Consider the following 19,341-nt stretch of genomic DNA (forward strand, 5'->3'; position numbering starts at 1 on the left):
AATAGACATGAGTGCTGTCAAGGTTACGGGGGGAGGGAGGAGGGGGTCAGCCTGTCAGCTTCTCTGCATAGTTGTCCTCCCAGGAGGAAGCCTCTTCTAAAGATGATGCACAAGAAAGCCCGCATACAGTTTGCTGAAGACAAGCAGAGTAAGGACAGGGATTACTGGAACCATGTCCTGTGGTCTGATGAGACCAAGATAAACTTATTTGGTTCAGATGGTGTCAAGCACATGTGGCAGCAATTAGGTGAGGAGGAGAAAGACAAGTGAGTATTTTTTGTAATTATATGTCACACAGAATTTTGTACAAATTTTGCCGACTATCATGGCAGCGTCAGGCTTTGTTAACATTGCAGATTCTGACGCTCTGCCTCATGGTTTCTCTAGTGTCTCTGATCAACACAGGCAGACTCAGGCATCGACCTGCTGTGTGCCGATTCAGTCAGGCTAGAAAGCGTTAACCTCTGGTAGCCTGCTTGTTAGGCTTCTTTCATCACATGTTGTAAGTAAGCCAATCACATCTGCTCCTGTCAAATTTAAGCTGGATGAAATCTTCTACCTATGCCAGCTATAGGTTATACGGTGTTGGTCTTTGTGTTTTGTTGTTTCAGATTATCTGGAAAATGTTGCTTTTTCCTTGAAGTGGTTGTGCAATTTACCAGTCATCTTGTTGTTTCCTCCATGCTCTTATTTTCCTCCTTATATTTTATTGTCTTTACCTCTTTCAGTGCATGTTGTGTAACATAGTTTTAATTTCCCTTGTCTGTCTATTTTTGTGGGTTTAATCTCACTCATGTCCCGGTTCCCACTTGGGCAGGGGGGAACAGATCAGGGCTACTGAGGAGCAGGGCCAGGAAGGAGACTTAGGCATGCCACCTTAAAGGGTATCCCTGGGTCTATGGATATCATAGGGTCCTGTAGCTTGAGTCAGCATTAAGGGAGACTCACCTGCTATACTGTCTTTTTCCTTACATAGATTGGAGAAAAACAAGGTGACCTTTGCTAACAGTTCATTAGCGGAATCCTAAAATGATTGTTACCGTCTTATTTCCTGATCTAAATCATTATTACAATTCTATCTTTGGAAATGTTTCCTGATCTCATGTCTCTTATTGCCAATGCATTCACTTCGTGCACCATAGTACTTTACATTATGGGCTCGTTCAGATGACTTACTCCTGAGCTTGATCGTGTCTCCTACAACGGAGTGAGATAGAGCAGATGGCGGATATAACAAATCAAATCTCATGGAAGTGCTCGCAAATGGACATGAATAGAAAACTTAATTGGACTGGATTGGACAATGTCTGATTATGTCTGGATACTTGGAAAAACTGCACGGAATATTCTTTATTTCTCTTCCTTCCTAAAGGCCATAAACTCCAACATAAAGGAGAATCTAGCATAAAAGTGGGATTTTATACAATAGCAGGGGCGGCACTATAGTGGTTGCGAAAATAGAAGTTGTACCTGGGACCACGAGAATAATTCCTACAAGAAGACTAAAGATATTAAGGAGCTTTTCCCACTGTTCCCTAAATGCTTTCATACCGAAAAATAAAAAAAATGGTTCCATCTGTGTTAAATATGGCAGATGTCCATATCCCAGGTGCAATTATTTACACATCCAGATAAGGTAGGTATCAGACTTAAAGTGAATCTCACATGGATACAGATAAAGAAGGTCAATATCATCTCACCTCTAACAGTATTCACATGTAAGGGGCGGACAAGGCTATGCCACCCCTGCAGAAGTGTCAGCACACAGGAAGGTTAAATAAATGTATTAGTCTATACTGTGGACTTTGGTAAATGGCCACTAAGTGGCAAAGTGAGTCGGTTACTGCTTTCCCATAGGTAGGAAGGGGTTAAGTAAAAGGAGGGGGGGAGAGAGAGTAAAAATAGGGCCGGATGTAGGAGCAGTACAGGAGAGTCCCCAGTAGGAGAAAGACAAGAAGCCCATCACATTGATTATAGAAGATCCTAAGGGTCGACCTTTGACACTGGACACGCGGGGTCCTGCTCACTATAAAGGACTGGTTGCACTGAGTCCCCAGAAGAGGGGTTAAGTCCAGATGGTCGGTGTGGCTTCTGTTTTTCCTGGATAGAAAACCCAACAATTTTCCCTGTGAGTTAGAAGGTCAGTGGGCTCTTAAAGGAGAAGAGTAGGTCCTGGCGGAGGAGTGCTTTCAGAATAAGCCCCATCAATAGCGCAAGCTAAATCCCGGTCCCTGTGGGTGGGACGGAGTGGCTGAAGAACTTTTTGAATCGGCCAGTGAAGTAGGACATCAATGCCTAGTAGCATTTGAAGTAGCTCAAGTGCCAGGAAATACTAGTCCAGTGGGCGGTCCTACTACGTGATTGACAGCTATCTCTGCATGCGCAGTTCAATGAAAGACTGAGCAGAGAGCAGAAGTTGTATTTTAGAGGATTTTTTTATTATTGATCAACAACTATGTTCTCAATCAACCCAAAAGACTCATAAATATCAAAGCTTAATATTTTTGGAAGTTGGAGTGGGTTTTTTTAGATTTGGCTATCTTAGCAGGATATCTGTTTGTGCAGGTAACTATTACTGTGCAGAATTATTAGGCAACTTAGTAAAAAACAAATATATTCCCATCTCACTTGTTTATTTTCACCAGGTAAACCAATATAACTGCACAAAATTTAGAAATAAACATTTCTGACATGCAAACAAAACCCCAAAAAATTAGTGACCAATATAGCTACCTTTCTTTATGATGACACTCAACAGCCGACCATCCATAGATTCTGTCAGTTGTTTGATCTGTTTACGATCAACATTGCATGCAGCAGCCACCACAGCCTCCCAGACACTGTTCCAAGAGGTGTACTGTTTTCCCTCCCTGTAGATCTTACATTTTATGAGGGATCACAGGTTCTCTATGGGGTTCAGATCAGGTGAACAAGGGGGCCATGTCATTATTTTTTCATCTTTTAGACCTTTACTGGCCAGCCACGCTGTGGAGTAGTTGGATACATGTGATGGAGCATTGTCCTGCATGAAAACCATGTTTTTCTTGAAAGATACCGACTTCTTCCTGTACCACTGCTTGAAGAAGTTGTCTTCCAGAAACTGGCAGTAGGTCTGGGAGTTGAGCTTCACTCCATCCTCAACCCGAAAAGGTCCCACAAGTTCATCTTTGATACCAGCCCATACCAGTCCCCTCCTCCACCTTGCTGGCGTCTGAGTCGGAGTGGAGCTCTCTGCCCTTTACTGATCCAGCCTCTGGCCCATCCATCTGGCCCATCAAGAGTCACTCTCATTTCATCAGTCCATAAAAACTTTGAAAAATCATTCTTAAGATATTTTTTGGCCCAGTCTTGACGTTTAATCTTAGTTTCTTGTTCAAAGGTGGCATATTTTCAGCCTTCCTTACCTTGGCCATGTCCCTGAGCATGGCACACCTTGTGCATTTTGATACTCCAGTAACGTTGCAGCTCTGAAATATGGCCAAACTGGTGGCAAATGGCATCTTGGCAGCTTCACGCTTGATTTTCTTCAATTCATGGGCAGTTATTTTGCGCCTTTTTTGCCCAAAACGCTTCTTGCGACCCTGTTGGCCATTTGCCATGAAACGCTTGATTGTTCAGTGATCACACTTCAAAAGTTTGGCAATTTCAAGACTGCGGCATCCCTTTGCAAGACATCTCACAATTTTAGACTTTTTAGAGTCCATCAAATCTCTCTTCTGACCCATTTTGCCAAAGGAAAGCAAGTTGCCTAATAATTAAGCACACCTTATATAGGGTGTTGATGTCATTACACCGCACCCCTCCTCATTACAGAGATGCACATCACCTGATTTACTTAATTGGTAGTTGGCTCTCAGCCTATACAGCTTGGAGTAGGACAACATATATAAAAAGTATCATGTGAGCAAAATACTCATTTGCCTAATAATTCTGCACACAGTGTAGTCTGTATATCTGATCCCATCTTGCCAGTTTCAAGTGGTGACTCCCTCCTACCAGTTTTTGTATTGACTCCATCCTGCCTGGATCCTGTACCCGCTCTGTTCTGACTGCCCTCACGTAACAGTTGGTCAGCTGCTGCAGTACCATGGACTTAATTGTAGTGTTATCTAGTGTCTATCTGGAGCTCAGTCCATCCTCACCATCAGAGGCTCTGGTGAAATCCTGGTAGACACTCAGTCTCGCCCCTCCAAGGTAAGCCTAGTCTGTGGTGCACTGCATCCTTATCCACTATTGTAAGACCTTTTTTGCCAGTTACTGTAATTTATATGCCAGAACTATAAAAACACAGCTCCTGCAGCATTACCTGGGATACAATATTGGGCTAGACAACACCTTTATTGTAACAAAGAAACAACTGCACTCTGAAATGATAAAGGTATGCAACCATTGAATATAGTAATTTGGACATACATTACTGCTAAGGAAATAAATTTAATAATGGAGACAGTGCACAAAAAGGCCAGTTTTCTGTGAGCCCAGTAGCCAACGTCAAGACATATCTCCTTTTTGCTGGTAGGGATCCAGAAAAAAGGAGATACGCCTTGACACTGGCTACTGGGCTCACATAAAATTGGCCTTTTTTCTGCACTAAGTATCAATGTTAACATTTATTTCCTTAGCAGTATGTCCAAATTACTATATTCAATGTTTGAAGGCCTTACTGTTTCAGAATGCAGCTATTTGTTAGAGTATGCTTCGTATTCAATATGCACCTGTTCACACTTGCTATAAATTTTTGTACTGTACACATGGAATTTGCCGGTTCATAATCTGACAAACATGCTATCCAGTAGAATTTATATCGCGTGTGTAAGGCAAGTGATATTGTTTTCATATGCGGCCAATTACTACTGCCGTTCAGCTCTATTGTCCTATTATAGTGGGTATCCCTAAATTAGTTTAATGAGCCTGTAGATAAAAATTTCAAATATTCTGTTCGATTAATAAATGGCAAAGCTAAGATTCAAATGGCACCGACTCAGCTTCTAAGGAGCTGTCAATTAAGTAATGTCACAGTGCGGGAGAGGGACGTGATTTCTTTCCACCACCATGGTTTTATGACTTAATCTAATATACTGTTGGACGCCTCAGTAAACGCAAGTGAGGGATAGAATGGGGTTTATGAAATAAGCTCAATTCAAATGCAAATTCCGGAATGATAGGCGAGTGATGGTCGGGAAAGTGATAGCGAGATGACACAATGACAGCTCTGACACTTCCGCACTGCTCAGTAGATGTGTTTACTCCAGCCCATCAAGACACATGAAAATAAACTCAAACCGGTGTCCTCATTTCAGAAGCAAAAGTACATTGCAGCTCTGGAAATTACATTAGAAGCTTTAAAAGGGTAACTCCTCAACATTCCTGCAACTAGTTCTGAAAAATTACAATCCTAATAAGATCCCTAAATGTAAATCAATAATATAGATGTATAGATTTCTTGAATTGGGTTAAGGACACTATTCTCACAAAAAAAAACAAACAACAAACGCTGGAGGGTACTGATAAGCGATTATTTCAAAAGCATGCACCAATTGTGGGGCGGCTGCGGGCTGCTGTTTTAGGCTGGGAAGGGCCCAATATCCATGGACCTTCCCAGCCTGAGAATACCAGCCTCCAGCTGTCTGCTTTATTTGCACTGGGTATCTAAAATAAGCAGGAGCCACACTGTTTTTACTTTATTATTTAAGTAATTAAAAAAAAAATGTTATGGGGAACCATTATTTTTGATAACCAGCCAAGATAAACCACACAGCTGGCGACTGCACACCCCAGCTGTCTACTTTACCTGAGCTAGTTATCACAAATAGGCTGGGGACTGTAAGTCAAAGTGGGATAATATTCTGACAACATTGTTCCCAGAACTGACCTGTGTTTCAGAGATACATTCAGGCATCTTCCCCATACTAATCCCATTCAGGTTCAGCACTTTTCCATCCATTTCAGCATTTTTACAGCCCCACCAGACATCCTGGGAGGGTCCGCTGGAAAATCACTTGAGTTTCCCATTGGCTTGTATTAGATTCATTGTTTGTGATGAATACACAAATACAAAATATGAGATAAATAATCTGAACCCGAATATTTTAGTATTCACCCATCACTACTTGCCAGCAGTGCTATTGAAGGCTGCAATTCACATCACAATCATCAAGTAGCCAAAATAGGGATGATAACTGTGACATCTTGTGACAGAGTATCATGATTTTCTCAAAAGATGGCCATCTTACATTGATCTTGAGACATATTGCAGCAAGAAGGTAGGGAAGGGCACCAAAGAAAATGACAAAAAAAATTCACACCACTTTATCACTATCTATTACCATTGTTGTCAATGTGTTTGAGGCATAAGCAGGAGAGCACCCGAGGGAAGGAAAATCTCCTATGCTAACAAGGTTTTCTCAATTGGAGCCTGTTCTGCAGCCTAAAATCACTCAAGAAGAATTCACTGAAGCTACAAGGACTTGCTAAAATATAACATTTAGTGCTCACTCGTTTGCTCATGTTTTAGTGGATAGCACTTACTCCAATGTTATACTATGGGGCAGTGCCAACCAGCTTTTTTTTTTTTTTAAGAAAAATATCACAGCATCTGCAGATCAAATATAGCAGCGAACACCCATTTAAGTCAATGGGTGCGTGCATAAAAATTGGACTGCACTTGGATGACATCCAACTGCAGTGGAGAATATGGAGAAATGGAGTTCTCCATCGAAGCCACCTGTGATTCTATTCTTGCATTTGAGTGAATTGGAGCACAGTGAATGACACTCGGCTCACACTGAGTAGAATCTGAGCCAAGTGTCATTAGTAGAAACTGTCTGATTCTCTGACATGAGAAAATCATTCTCAGTGTGAGTCTTAAAGGCAATGTCAGTAGGATCAACTGTCCAAAGCAGTCTATATGGACACGTAGGTCATAGAAAGTTGAATAAAAGGACACATTGATATCTGCGATCTGATATCTGTATCCCCCAAAATCCATGTTTTTCTTAATATGTAGATGAGCTGTTAAGATCTATGGGCTAGACATAGATCTCCCGGAAAATCTGCTTCCATAGCTTATTGTAAATGAGTTTGTTAGCATTGTGAGACATGTAATAACTGACAGTTTGCTTTCCTAATCTATATGTCTCACACTTGGCAGCAGAAACAGCACTTTCAGCATACAAATTGGGAGAAAGGAAAGCAAAATCATGTAATGGAGTACATTAGAAAGATTCATTATTTTGCAAAGACTGATCAATAATTAAATAATAAAAAATTAGTCTTTAAATCCCATCATGTGTTATTTTAGGATATACCTGCTGTGACTAGCCAGCAATATGTAACCATTCTAGTTATCTATGCACTGTAACGTGTATTTGATGCCCATCACGGATATTGTGACCGAGCTGTGACAGATGTGCAATAACACATAGCAATGCTGCACGAATGGAACAAAACAGTGAAGAACGGGGTGCAAGTGGGCCAAAGTTTGACAAAAATGCTAGATCAGGGTATTGTCATGACGATAGGTGAGAGAATGAGGGGATGATCACAGAGAGCACTGTGCTTAGTTGAGATGCAGTGCCGGAGTAAAGGAGCTGCTGAAGAGATTGCCAGTAGGCCATGTAATGTATCACCGGTGACTTTCCACCTTTGTTGGAAAAAAACAACTGTTTGTATAAAGCCGTTGACTTGCTGAGATTATTGGAACCATCAAGCTTATTGCCTCTTGTAAGACTGTAACCACCAAGCAGTTGTATCTCCGATGTACTGTATATCTGCATTCCTTCCACCAGTCGTAAATATGAATCTTATGCCATCAAGTGTCTCCTATATTCTCGACGAGGCTCACCTCCACTGAAACAACCAGTATTCATCTATTCAAGATTAGCAATGTCATGGTGATTCCAGACTCTGTTCACATTGCAGAGTTTGGCAGGTGCCAGATTCGGGCATCGACTGTTTAGTGCTCTCTGGTCTTCGGTTTAGCAGGAGTTAATTCCTGCTGGCTGATGAACTGCCGCTGGGGACACAGGTGGCTGATGTCCTATCACAGCTGCCTGCACCATATAAAAAAAAATAGTAGAACCTAGTCTCATACTCCAAAGATAGCTCTAGCTTTGCTCCAGCAATACCGGTCTTTTTGCGTGGTGATCCAGTTGTAGGTGAACTGTTGTATGCTACTTGGTGTGCAGTGGAATATCCTTGTTGTTTTATTTCCTCCCTGTACTTTATTTCTTCCTGTGTATTGTCTTTTCCCCTGTGTGTGCTTGCTGTGAGTATGAGCATTAGTTTCCCACTGTCTGTCGGTATTACTCCTATCCAAGGAGTGTGGGGTGTTAGACTAGGGCTGTTCAGGAATTAGGGTCACGCTGGTGGTCCAGACCTGGCTACCATCAAGCCTACCTCTGGAATAAGGGACAGTTTAGAGCCCGTCTAGATGTCCTTCTTTCTGGTTCACGTGTCATACCTATGAGAAGCAATCATTTATCCAAACCAGTCTTTTTTTTTTTTAGCCTCCCCATCCACTCCTACAATACCACCAACTACTCTAAACTTTCTTTTTACACTTTTTTTTTATAAATTTTAAATGTTTAACTGCAAGAACGAATAAGGACCCTTTGTCCCCCAAAAGAGAAAATGGTCTACAGACATCCATTGGGTTATGTTTTCCCTTAGATAATACAGTTAGGTCTATGAAAGCTTGGACCAGATTGACTTTTTTTTCCAGTTAACATTTCTAAAAAAAATTCTGATGTGAAGAAATGCCGATAGGCATACATTCTTCTCGGTTGTGCATGGAAACATGTTAAGTCTGGCACCAACAGTGGAACAAAATAAGAACCCGACTCATCAGTATGAACTTTAGCTCCTGTCTTTCCACTTATACATAACCAGAAGTACTTGCTAAGTATATCCAGGGCTTTACTCTTATGAATCAGGTCCATAAGTTTTCAATAAAAATTAAGCTATTCTAGACCAAGAATGAAATAGTAGTTCTTTAAGGATCCATGAAGATCTACTGATTGATTGCTTCTTAAGGTTTCAGCAAAATAGAGGTGGATTTTATCCACTCATCCCTTCTGGATTCATCCATATTTTATTATAGTAAAATAATTTGTACACTTCTTTAATAGACAGCTCCTTGCCATATGTTCTCTTGGAGTATATAGACATCATGGAGGTGGTCCTGTTGCTCAAGATCCTCCTATATGAGGCAGAGAAAGAAGTGATCCAAAAAGAATGGTTCTCATGGCCAGCATTTATACATATAATTAGCATCTTCAGTATACACATATATTGATAGCTATGTTTCCTAAGGGGATTTAACGCTTACTTTTTTTTTTTATTTTACAGAATACTGAGCAGATCAATGGGTTGGCTTCAATTTAGAAAAGGTGGTGTCTCTCTGAACAAATCATTCATATGTCATAGTACAGTCATGGCCAAAAGTTTTGAGAATGCTACAAATATTAATTTTTACAAAGTCTACTGCTTAAGTTTTTCTAATGGCAATTTGCATATACTCCAGAATGTCATAAAGAGTGATCAGCTTAACAGCAATTACTTGCAAAGTCAATATTGGCTAAGAAAATGAACTTCAACCCCCAAAACACATTTCAACATCATTGCATTCCTGCCTTAAAAGGAGCAGCTAACATTGTTTTAGTGATTGTTCCATTAACACAGGTGTGAGTGTTGATGAGGACAGGGCTGGCAATCAGTCATAATTAAGAATGACACCACTGGACACTTTAAAAGGAGGCTGGTGCTTGGTATCATTGATTCTCTTCAGTTAACCATGGTTATCTCTAAAGAAACACGTGCAGCCATCATTGCTCTGCACAAAAATGGCCTAACAGGGAAGAGTATCGCAGCTACAAAGATTGCACCTCAGTCAACAATCTATCGCATCATCAAGAACTTCAAGGAGAGAGCTTCCATTGTTGCCAAAAAGGCTCCAGGGCACCCAAGAAGGACCAGCAAACGCCAGGACTGTATCTTAAAACTGTTTCAGCTGCGGGATCGGACTACCAGCAGTGCCGAGCTAGTTCAGCAATGGCAGCAGGCTGGTGTGAGTGCTTCTGCACGCACTGTGAGGCGGAGACTGCTTGAACAAGGCCTGGTTTCAAGGAGGGCAGCAAAGAAGCCACTTCTGTCCAGAAAAAACATCAGGGACCGACTGATATTCTGCAAAAGGTACAGGGAGTGGACTGCTGAGGACTGGGGTAAAGTCATTTTCTCAGATGAATCCCCTTTTCGATTGTTTGGGACATCTGGAAAACAGCTTATTAGGAGAAGAAGAGGTGAGCGCTACCACCAGTCTTGTCTCATGACAACTGTTAAGCATCCTGAAACGATTCATGTGTGGGGTTGCTTCTCAGCCAAGGGAATCGGCTCACTCACAGTCTTGCCTAAAAACACAGCCATGGATAAAGAATGGTACCAGAATGTCCTCCAAGTGCAACTTCTCCCAACTGTCCAAGAGCAGCTTGGCACCCAACAATGCCTTTTCCAGCATGATGGAGCACCTTGCAATAAAGCAAAGGTGATCACTAAATGGCTCATGGAACAAAACAGAGATTTTGGGTCCATGGCCTGGAAACTCCCCAGATCTTAATCCCATTGAGAACTTGTGGGCAATCATCAAGAGACGGGTGACAAACAAAAACCAACAAATTCTGGCAAAATGCAAGCATTACTTATGCAAGAATGGACAGCTATCAGTCAGGATTTGGTCCAGAAGTTGATTGAGAGCATGCCAGGGAGAATTGCAGAGGTCCTGAAGAAGAAGGGTCAACACTGCAAATATTGACTTGCTGCATTAACTCATTCTAACTGTCAATATAACCTTTTGGTACTCATAATATGATTGCAATTATATTTCTGTATGTGATGTAAACATCAGACAAACACAATTAAAAACCAGAGGGCAACAGATCATGTGAAAATATCATTTTGGTGTCATTCTCAAAACTTTTGGCCATGACTGTACATGTGGAATCAAAATTTTCCCAATTTTCAGACTTTGAAAAAGTTTCATCCTAATGTACAGAGAAAAGGATGTTGGCAAATCATCGATTTTTATAGGACAGAGACATACTGGACATAGTGAAGATATCACAATGATGGAATAGTGAGAAACCGTGGCTCCTAAGCTGTCTCTCAAGCTAGGGGCTCTATGCTATCTTTAACCTCAGGGATACTCCTGATGGTGGAGAGGTCTGAGTCTCCTTTCTGGCCCTGCTCCTGACCAGTCCAGCTCTGATTCCCCCTCCTATTCCTTCCAGGGAGGGAAAGGACAGGTGTGTGATGAAATCCACAGAAAAAGACAGACAAGGGAAAAACAAAACTCTGTCACACAGTACGCACACACAAAGGTTAACACAATAAAGAGATTCAGAAGGAAAAACGAGCAGGAAGGAAGCTACAAAACAACAGGGGTAAACGCCACAACTGCCCCAATTAAAAAGCACAACTTTCACCAGTAAGTCTAGGACGCCACACCTCACAAGCCAACATAAAATAAACTATAGCTGGCACGGGTGGAAGGTTTCATCTAGCATAAACAGGAGGGGAGAGATGTGATAGGCTTCCCCACAACATGGTGCTAATGTGACCAAAGTAAGCAAGTAGACCAGCAGAGATTAACTCTTGCTAGCCTGCCTATTGATCAGCACACAGCAGGTCGTCGTCTGAGTCTGCCTGAGTGGATCCCAGACACCACAGAAACAGACAGATTCTCCATATAGGTGGACGCCTCGATACAAGTGGACACCTCCAAATAGGTGGACGACTGCTTCTTGAAGAATAATACTATAATAGTCCATTCACACAATGACACAAGTTGAGTATTTGTATACATTTTTGAACTATACTCCTTAGAGCAGAAAAAAAAGAATATCTTTGCAATGCGTTTTTCTTTACTTTCTTCATTTTATTTTTACAGCCATTTGTTCACAATTTATATAGGTCATTGATTTCTTAAATTTGTTATACTATTAGGCGCTGTAGTTTTGCATACTACAGTCTAAATTTTTAAAGGAAATAGGTCATCAATATCCGATCTGTGAGGGACACCCATCCGATTGGCTATTTTCAGGACTGGTAGCTGCTAGATGTAAACTGTGATTGGAGCTGCAATAGCAGTGCTGCCCCCATATATAGTGGCCACCGCTGGGTATGGCAGATTGGAGTCCATTCAATTCAATAGGAACGGAGTTGCAATTCTCAGCAACAGACACTACACAATAAATGGAACTGTCCGTTCACATCCAGCCGACTTCAACGCTGAAAACAGCAGGTCAAAGTGTGAGACCCTTACTGATCGGATATTGATTGTTCATCTTCCGGATATGTCATCAAGATCAAAGGATTGGACCCCTTTAAAGTGAACCTGATAGTAGATACATAATTCCCGATCCATGGGCAGCATGTACCCGACACTGGCTGTTGATTTCAGCCAGGTTTATTTGACTCTGAAATAACGCATTTCAGGGAATTACATACCTTCTCCCCACCCACTGGCAATGATTGATAGGTCTGTCCCTATGCATTGCAAGCACACAGGGAGAGTCTCAAGGGGAGAAGACACCGGTGATCGCCTTTTCGACTAGTCTCTCGTGCAGCTTGGTCCCTTGCCATGTTTCAGAGTCAAACATACCTAGCTGATATCATTATGGACTGGGCAGCATGTACCAGCTGTCACGTTCACCTTAAAGGGAACCCACCAGCGCATTTTTACATACAGAAGTGGTGGCATGGCTGTATAGGTGTTTGTCCCAAATTAAAAATGCCACCTTTTTCTAATGGGTTAGTCACAAGAAATCAGGTGTAGATGCCACATGCAAATCAGGCTGTAAGTGCACTGGGGGAGGGGTAAATGCACTTGGACTGCGTCTTCCCCGCTGCACTTACAGCCTGATTTCCATATGTCTTGAATGCTAGATTTCTCATGACTGACCTTCATTTTCTAAACTTTCTACCAGGAGACACACGCCTATGCAGCCACACCGCTACTTGCATATATAAAATCATGCTGAGCTACATATACATTATGATATATATATAAATATATATATATATATATATATATATATATATATATATATATATATATATATATATATATATATATATATATATATATATATATATATATATATATATATATATATATGTATATATATATATAAAATAGACATAGGATGCAGTATAAAGGGGAGAATAAAATACATAAAAAACAGATAAAGCTGCACTAGGCACTAGGGATATTGTAGACTTATTATTTCTTCAGTGCATTATACAAAAATACATTCTGCATATTTATTATATATTAATTTACAGCATTTCTTAAAATCAGCTCTCCAAAAATGAGCTTTAATATCATTGAATCAAGAACAAAAAGTCATTAAGACAAGATCTATAAAAGTGCAAAAATTACGGAACTGCTTTACGGATTCGTGGCCTCTCGGGAATTACAACAATACATTTTGATCTTTTACAGTTTGATCTTAAATAAAACGGTTCAAAGCTAACTATATACATAATAACAATAATAATAGCCAATGTTACAGCAACTTGGTCCTTCAAATTGGATGCTCAGAACGATTAGCAAAAAAGATTGTGGAGTTCATACTTTGTGAAATGGAAACTTTAAAAAAAAGGAAAAAAAGAAAAGTGATCCCCCCCCCCCCACCAGACTTTTTGATTAATATGATAAAAATCAATAAAAGATTGTGCCATATACTTCATAGACTCCTCCTTTACCTTGTTCAAGGAGTTTTGGGGGAACTTGTCATTCCATATGACACATTTTCCAGTACTAGGAAAGATCAGTCGTCATGATGATGGGCGGACATGGACTATAAAAGTCCAGATCCGCTCGGTTTCATACGTACCCGAGTGCCGGACCCAGGCACTGATTCCGGAATCTCAGATAACATTGTCAGTGTATAGTAAAAGTCACATTTCGATGGTTGAGTCAACATAGTCCAGCCATAGAATTAGGGCAGCCATATAATGAGATCACCTGAGCACATATGGATGCTCAAAGTTTCACTATTGACAACGAGTGCATAGACTTCATACCCAAAGGACACAAAAAAGGAAATGGAGCAGAAGGAATGTCCAGAGGAAGGCAGACGAGAAGTGAATGTCCTTGGAGAGTTTGCCCGTTCTGGTGGTTGCCTTTCCTCGGTTAAGCATTTTCTCGATGGTGATTTCGAATGGCAGAGAAATTCTCATATACAAGTTCTTTTCCAGTCTGGTTTTCGTAGATAGGTTCATCCCCAGGTTCATCAATCAAGTCCAAAATACATTTGTTGAGGAACACATATTGTGCCTAGAAATGAAATAAAATTAGTAAGACTATATGGGAAATAATACTAAGTTAACGCTTTGGGATTCCATTTTTTGCCAAAAGTTCCACATTTACATAACATTTTTGTAACTTTTTAGCATTTGTATGCCAGTGGACAGATGATTAGAAGAGGCTGCTGTTCCGGAAGCAGGATGTCCTCCTACCTCTGGTGGTCTGCATGAGAGACATCATAGAGGCTAGTCTTCTGCTCCTCCTCATGCACTTTTAAGGATAATTGGGAGACTTTTGGTGAAGCTGAAAAGCCATCTCTTTTCTGAAGACAGATATGGCCTGTGAATTTGGAATGGTTGAACAATCTCGGAGTCAGGGTGGCAGAGGAACCTCCAAGACTTCATTCACAGGTCATATCTGTCTTCCGAAAGAAGATGGCTTTTCAGCTTCACCAAAAGTTTTGCAATTGTCCATAGAGATGTATAAAGAAGAAAGGAGAAGACGTAGACTAGTCATGGAGAAAGGAGCATTTTTGAAAGTGGTTTTATAATTGAAGCTACATTTGAAAACATTGGTAAGAATACTTGGGCACACAAGATATTATTTCTCAAGAGAACAATAGAAATGTTGGATTATTCTCCATAAAAGTCATAAGGAAATGAAAACTCAATAGTAGTAGTCACTCAAATGGACTACTGGGAACATATTAAATAGGACCCATCACTTGCCATAAATATGCACTTTTGTTATTTGATGTAAATGCCGCGGTTCTCCTAAATCCGGCGTCATTTCTCTTTAGTACCTGCGCCTTGGTTCCTCAGATTTTGCCTCCCCTTCCCTTTATATAAATATAGACTTCTCATTGAAGTCAGCTTAGTCCTTAACTACACTGACTTATCCAAAATTACATGACAAGCTGACTCATTTCTAATGGTGCGCATTTAGCCTTAGCATTCTATGACTAAGAGTGCACAGCCAGAAACGCGTCAGTAATGTAATTTTAGATCCTTTTATTCCTTTAATGGAATTTTAATAAAAATAAGACTTTTTTATATTTTACCACATGGTAGTGCTTGTTTTCTCCTCCTCTCTATACCTGATAGCATCCTCTCCCACCTCCAAATTCATTATAAAACCGTATTAATGTCTTCCCCAACTTCCTAATTCATAATGCCGCCATCAGGGACTTCTAATGAATGGGTGTTTAGGGGGACAGATGACAGAGACTAAGGCTGTGTTCATATGTTCAGGATTTGCAACAGAAAATTCTGCTGCAAATCCTTATGTGTTGGCAAAAAAAAGCTGCATAAAATACACATGTTTATGTATTTTTCCCCACAAATATAAGTATTGTGTCCATGAGATTTCAGGAATCTCATTCACTTTGCTTGTACTGTAAAACTATTTTTCACAACAAATAAAATAAAATAGATTCCGTCCGGGAATTAACCAGAGTCACGTCACCACTCATCTCTGTGGCTCATTCTCTGCCTAAAGCTCACAAAGGGTGGTCACGTTCTATGGCCGCTCGCTGTCACTTCAAATATAGCAGAGCTGGAATCGTTGTGGGACTTCGTGTGGATTACATCAGACCTGGGTGTTTTGGGGGTTAATAAACTGGTGAAAAAGGGTGGGGTTTTTATATTTTATTTCAAATAAAGGATTTTTTCAGTGTTTGTTTCTTTTCACTTACAGATTAGTAATGGGAGGGTTTCATAGACACCTCCTATTACTAATTATAGGGCTTAGTGACAGATATAAGCTGTTATTAACCCTTTATTACCCCAATTGCTACTGCACCAGGGCAATCAGGAAAAGACGGGTAAAGTTTCGGGATTGTCACATATAATGGATGTGATCATTTTGGGTGGCTGCAGGCTGCTCTTTTTTTAGGCTAGGGAGGCCCAATAAGCATGAGAGTCTCCCCAGCCGGAGAATACCAGCTCCCAGATGTCAGGCTTTACTATTAGAGAGTGTAGGTACTATCCCAACTGGGTACACCTTGGCGTTGGTGGGATAGCTTTATGCTTTTTTTGATCAAAAACAGTGTTTACTAAGTACCCTATGTTTATATGCACTATGCTTTTATTTAGTTACAGCAGGGTATTGTTTCACAATTTTTTCCTTGGTTTCTCTTTGTCTCATGGCCAGTGTGAACATGGTCTCACAAGTACTATGTATACCATCTCATACTCCGGCTCACTTTTTTGTTTTTATGTAGTTTTTTTGTATTCAGTACAAACAGGGAGTGGCCCCCTTCTCAGCGAGCTGGACATTTCATTCTGTGAATCCCCCTGACTGTGTGTGTCCTGTTGGGACCCGGTCGCTCTCAGCCCTTAGCCACATTGAGGCCTATTTTAGACCCATGGTAAGGTTTTAATATTAGAGAGTGTAGGTACTATCCCAACTGGGTACACCTTGGCGTTGGTGGGATAGCTTTATGCTTTTTTTGATCAAAAACAGTGTTTACTAAGTACCCTATGTTTATATGCACTATGCTTTTATTTAGTTACAGCAGGGTATTGTTTCACAATTTTTTCCTTGGTTTCTCTTTACTATAGATGGGTATCAAATTGGGGGACCGCACACCGGTTTTAAAAACTATTTAATTATATTTTTTTCTTTTTTTAAAAAAAAAGCCATGTACAATTCCTCTTATTTTGACACGCAGTCAAGATAAGCGTGGGGCTGGGGCTGCAGCCTGTAGACATATGCTTTAATTGTGCCAGTTATTACAATATGGAGGGAACCTATGACAATTTACTTATTTATTTTTACTCCAATCTACAGTGACCCACAGGCAGGGTCTGTGATTGCAAGCAGTCAGACACACTGTCACACAGCCTGGAGGCGCATCTGACTGCAGCCAATCACACACGTGGGGAATGCCGGTGTGAGGGGAAAGCAGTGAATATGCATGAAGGTAAATGAGCGGCCCCGGGAAAGAAGAGTGACCAGCCCGAAAGCAGTTACAGCCTCGCCAGAGGCTCGGTAAGTGTAGCGCGCTTGCTTTACTTATATTTTTCCTTTATTTTTGTTTTTTATTTCCAGAGTTGTCAGATCCAGATCATTAGCTGGAGTTCCCTGAGAACTCCAGGCTCGGGTCCGATACCCAGATACTTTTGAAACCATGCGGATCCAGACTTTTACAGTCCTATTCATTAGACAAATTTATTTTGTATCTGACAAGAGAGGGCGTCATGAAAAACAGGGCGGTATAATTACCAAGAGACTCCAACATGTAAAGTACTGGGTTGTGCATAAAAAGAGTGGACACTATGTAATAAAGGACGGTAATATACATCGTAATGATTGGACACTATAGTATACACACACAGCATATATAATCTGTAGCTTGGTCATTATTAAAAGAGAAGTGTCCAAGCACATTTCTTGCACAGGGTCCCCAAGTTGTTAGTGTCCGCCCCGGCTTTATAGCAAGAAACATACCACTTACAACATAACGGATGCACTCACCTCTGTCTGTACCATTAAGTTACGACTCAGTCGCATCTTTTCTACAAAACCATATACTCCTATGCGTTGTTCCTTCTCAATCTGCTGGATTAAGTAATCTATAGCAATAAGAGTTCCAGTTCGACCCACTCCAGCGCTGTAGAAGACATGCAAAAAGGTTCAGACAACAGTAAAATAAAACTGTATGTCGTGCAAAGGAAAAACAATTAATATACATCAGAGAATTCTTACAAAAAATTCAGCCCCAATCGATTTGATAGGGGTGAACTGAAATATCAAATACATCCCATTGACAAAAAAGAAGTCATTTTTGGAAAAGCAAAAACCGTTATCTAAAACGTATTCTTTAAGCTTGGAATATACTTGAAAGAATGTTTGAAAGTTATGCCAAGTAATTTACAAAAAAAAACCCCAAACCTACATCATACAACTTGCAATATACTTCTGACTTACCTGCAATGTACAATTGTTGGCCCATTGCTCCTTTGCTGGTCCATGTGCTCCCGTACAAGATTACGGAACTGGATGATGGATGAGGTGGACTCTGGCACCCCATGGTCAGGCCACGCAGTAAAGTGAAAATGGCGCACGTATTTTATGCTCGGTTGATTATCCTTAAAAAAAAAAATATATATATCTATGAGATTATTACTCACAAGAATAGCCATGAACCCAAAAACAGGCATCCTGGAGGTTACATTTATTTTGGTTATTTTAACAATGTGTATGAGCGGACATAAAAAAATTCTATGTAATTTGAGAGCAGCATGATGTAAGTGCAGAGAACCTGATTCTAATGATGTGTCACTTACTGGACTGCTTGGTTGTTTTGATAAAATCCTCGTTTTTTCTGCTATAGATGTAGCAGCGGTCGGAATGCTGAGCTGTGTATAACCCTGGCAAGTTGTCAATCAGTGGTGTGGGTGGAGTTACACATATTTGCCTGACCTGCTTGCATGCTGCCATAGCTCCACTTCGGGGTTTAAACCAATGATCTCTTGTTGTTGGTCGGTTTCCCTCTTGGTTGGACCACAGTCTGTTTTGTGTTGGTCCAACTGCTGAAGGATCTCGTCTTCCTTTTTTATTCTCTGCCTTCCTGACTCACTTCTATTCAGGTGTGTGCACTTTCTCGTTTGGTTTGCCCAATCACATTTTGGGAGGGGCTATTTATACTCATTACACTCATGCCTCAATCCTGGCTATATTTCTCAATGGATGGTTGTCTTGAAGTCCAGCTCCTCGGTTAAAGTTTTCTTACTGAGACATTTTTTGCAGTTTGTTTGAGTGAATCAATTCCCAGTTATCTCCTATTTTATTTAAATTAGGATTGGTAGGGTATTAAGCAAAAGGGATTCTTTACTGTAAGAGCAGTGACACTTTTACAGTAAACAGAAAGGGGAGCCAGCACGATCTGAGAGTGGCATGCATCATATTTATTCCAACTGTACTATAATACAAAATGAGATTTTTGGGTCTGGTCCACCTTTATGGTTGCTAGTCTGGCACTGTGAGGGCCAGTTCTGACACTCTCCTGATGTGTATGGCATCTGCTGCACACG

At 40.7% G+C, this 19,341-nt stretch overlaps 1 protein-coding gene across 1 annotated transcript in view; it reads right to left on the reverse strand.

The window, feature by feature from the left end:
• Window positions 1-13,115: 13,115 nt before the first annotated feature.
• Window positions 13,116-19,341, reverse strand: part of PTPRH (protein tyrosine phosphatase receptor type H) — a 199,538-nt gene continuing 193,312 nt past the window's right edge. The window contains exons 21-23 of the mRNA XM_075327496.1: window positions 18,236-18,396; window positions 17,783-17,918; window positions 13,116-14,335 (exon numbers count right to left, since the gene is read on the reverse strand). Of these exons, the coding sequence (XP_075183611.1) occupies window positions 14,192-14,335; window positions 17,783-17,918; window positions 18,236-18,396 (441 nt within the window). The 3' untranslated portion in view covers window positions 13,116-14,191. The remainder of the gene's footprint in view (window positions 14,336-17,782; window positions 17,919-18,235; window positions 18,397-19,341) is intronic.

Source organism: Anomaloglossus baeobatrachus, chromosome 11 (genome assembly GCF_048569485.1).
Source record: "Anomaloglossus baeobatrachus isolate aAnoBae1 chromosome 11, aAnoBae1.hap1, whole genome shotgun sequence".
Classification (NCBI taxonomy): Eukaryota; Metazoa; Chordata; class Amphibia; order Anura; family Aromobatidae; genus Anomaloglossus; species Anomaloglossus baeobatrachus.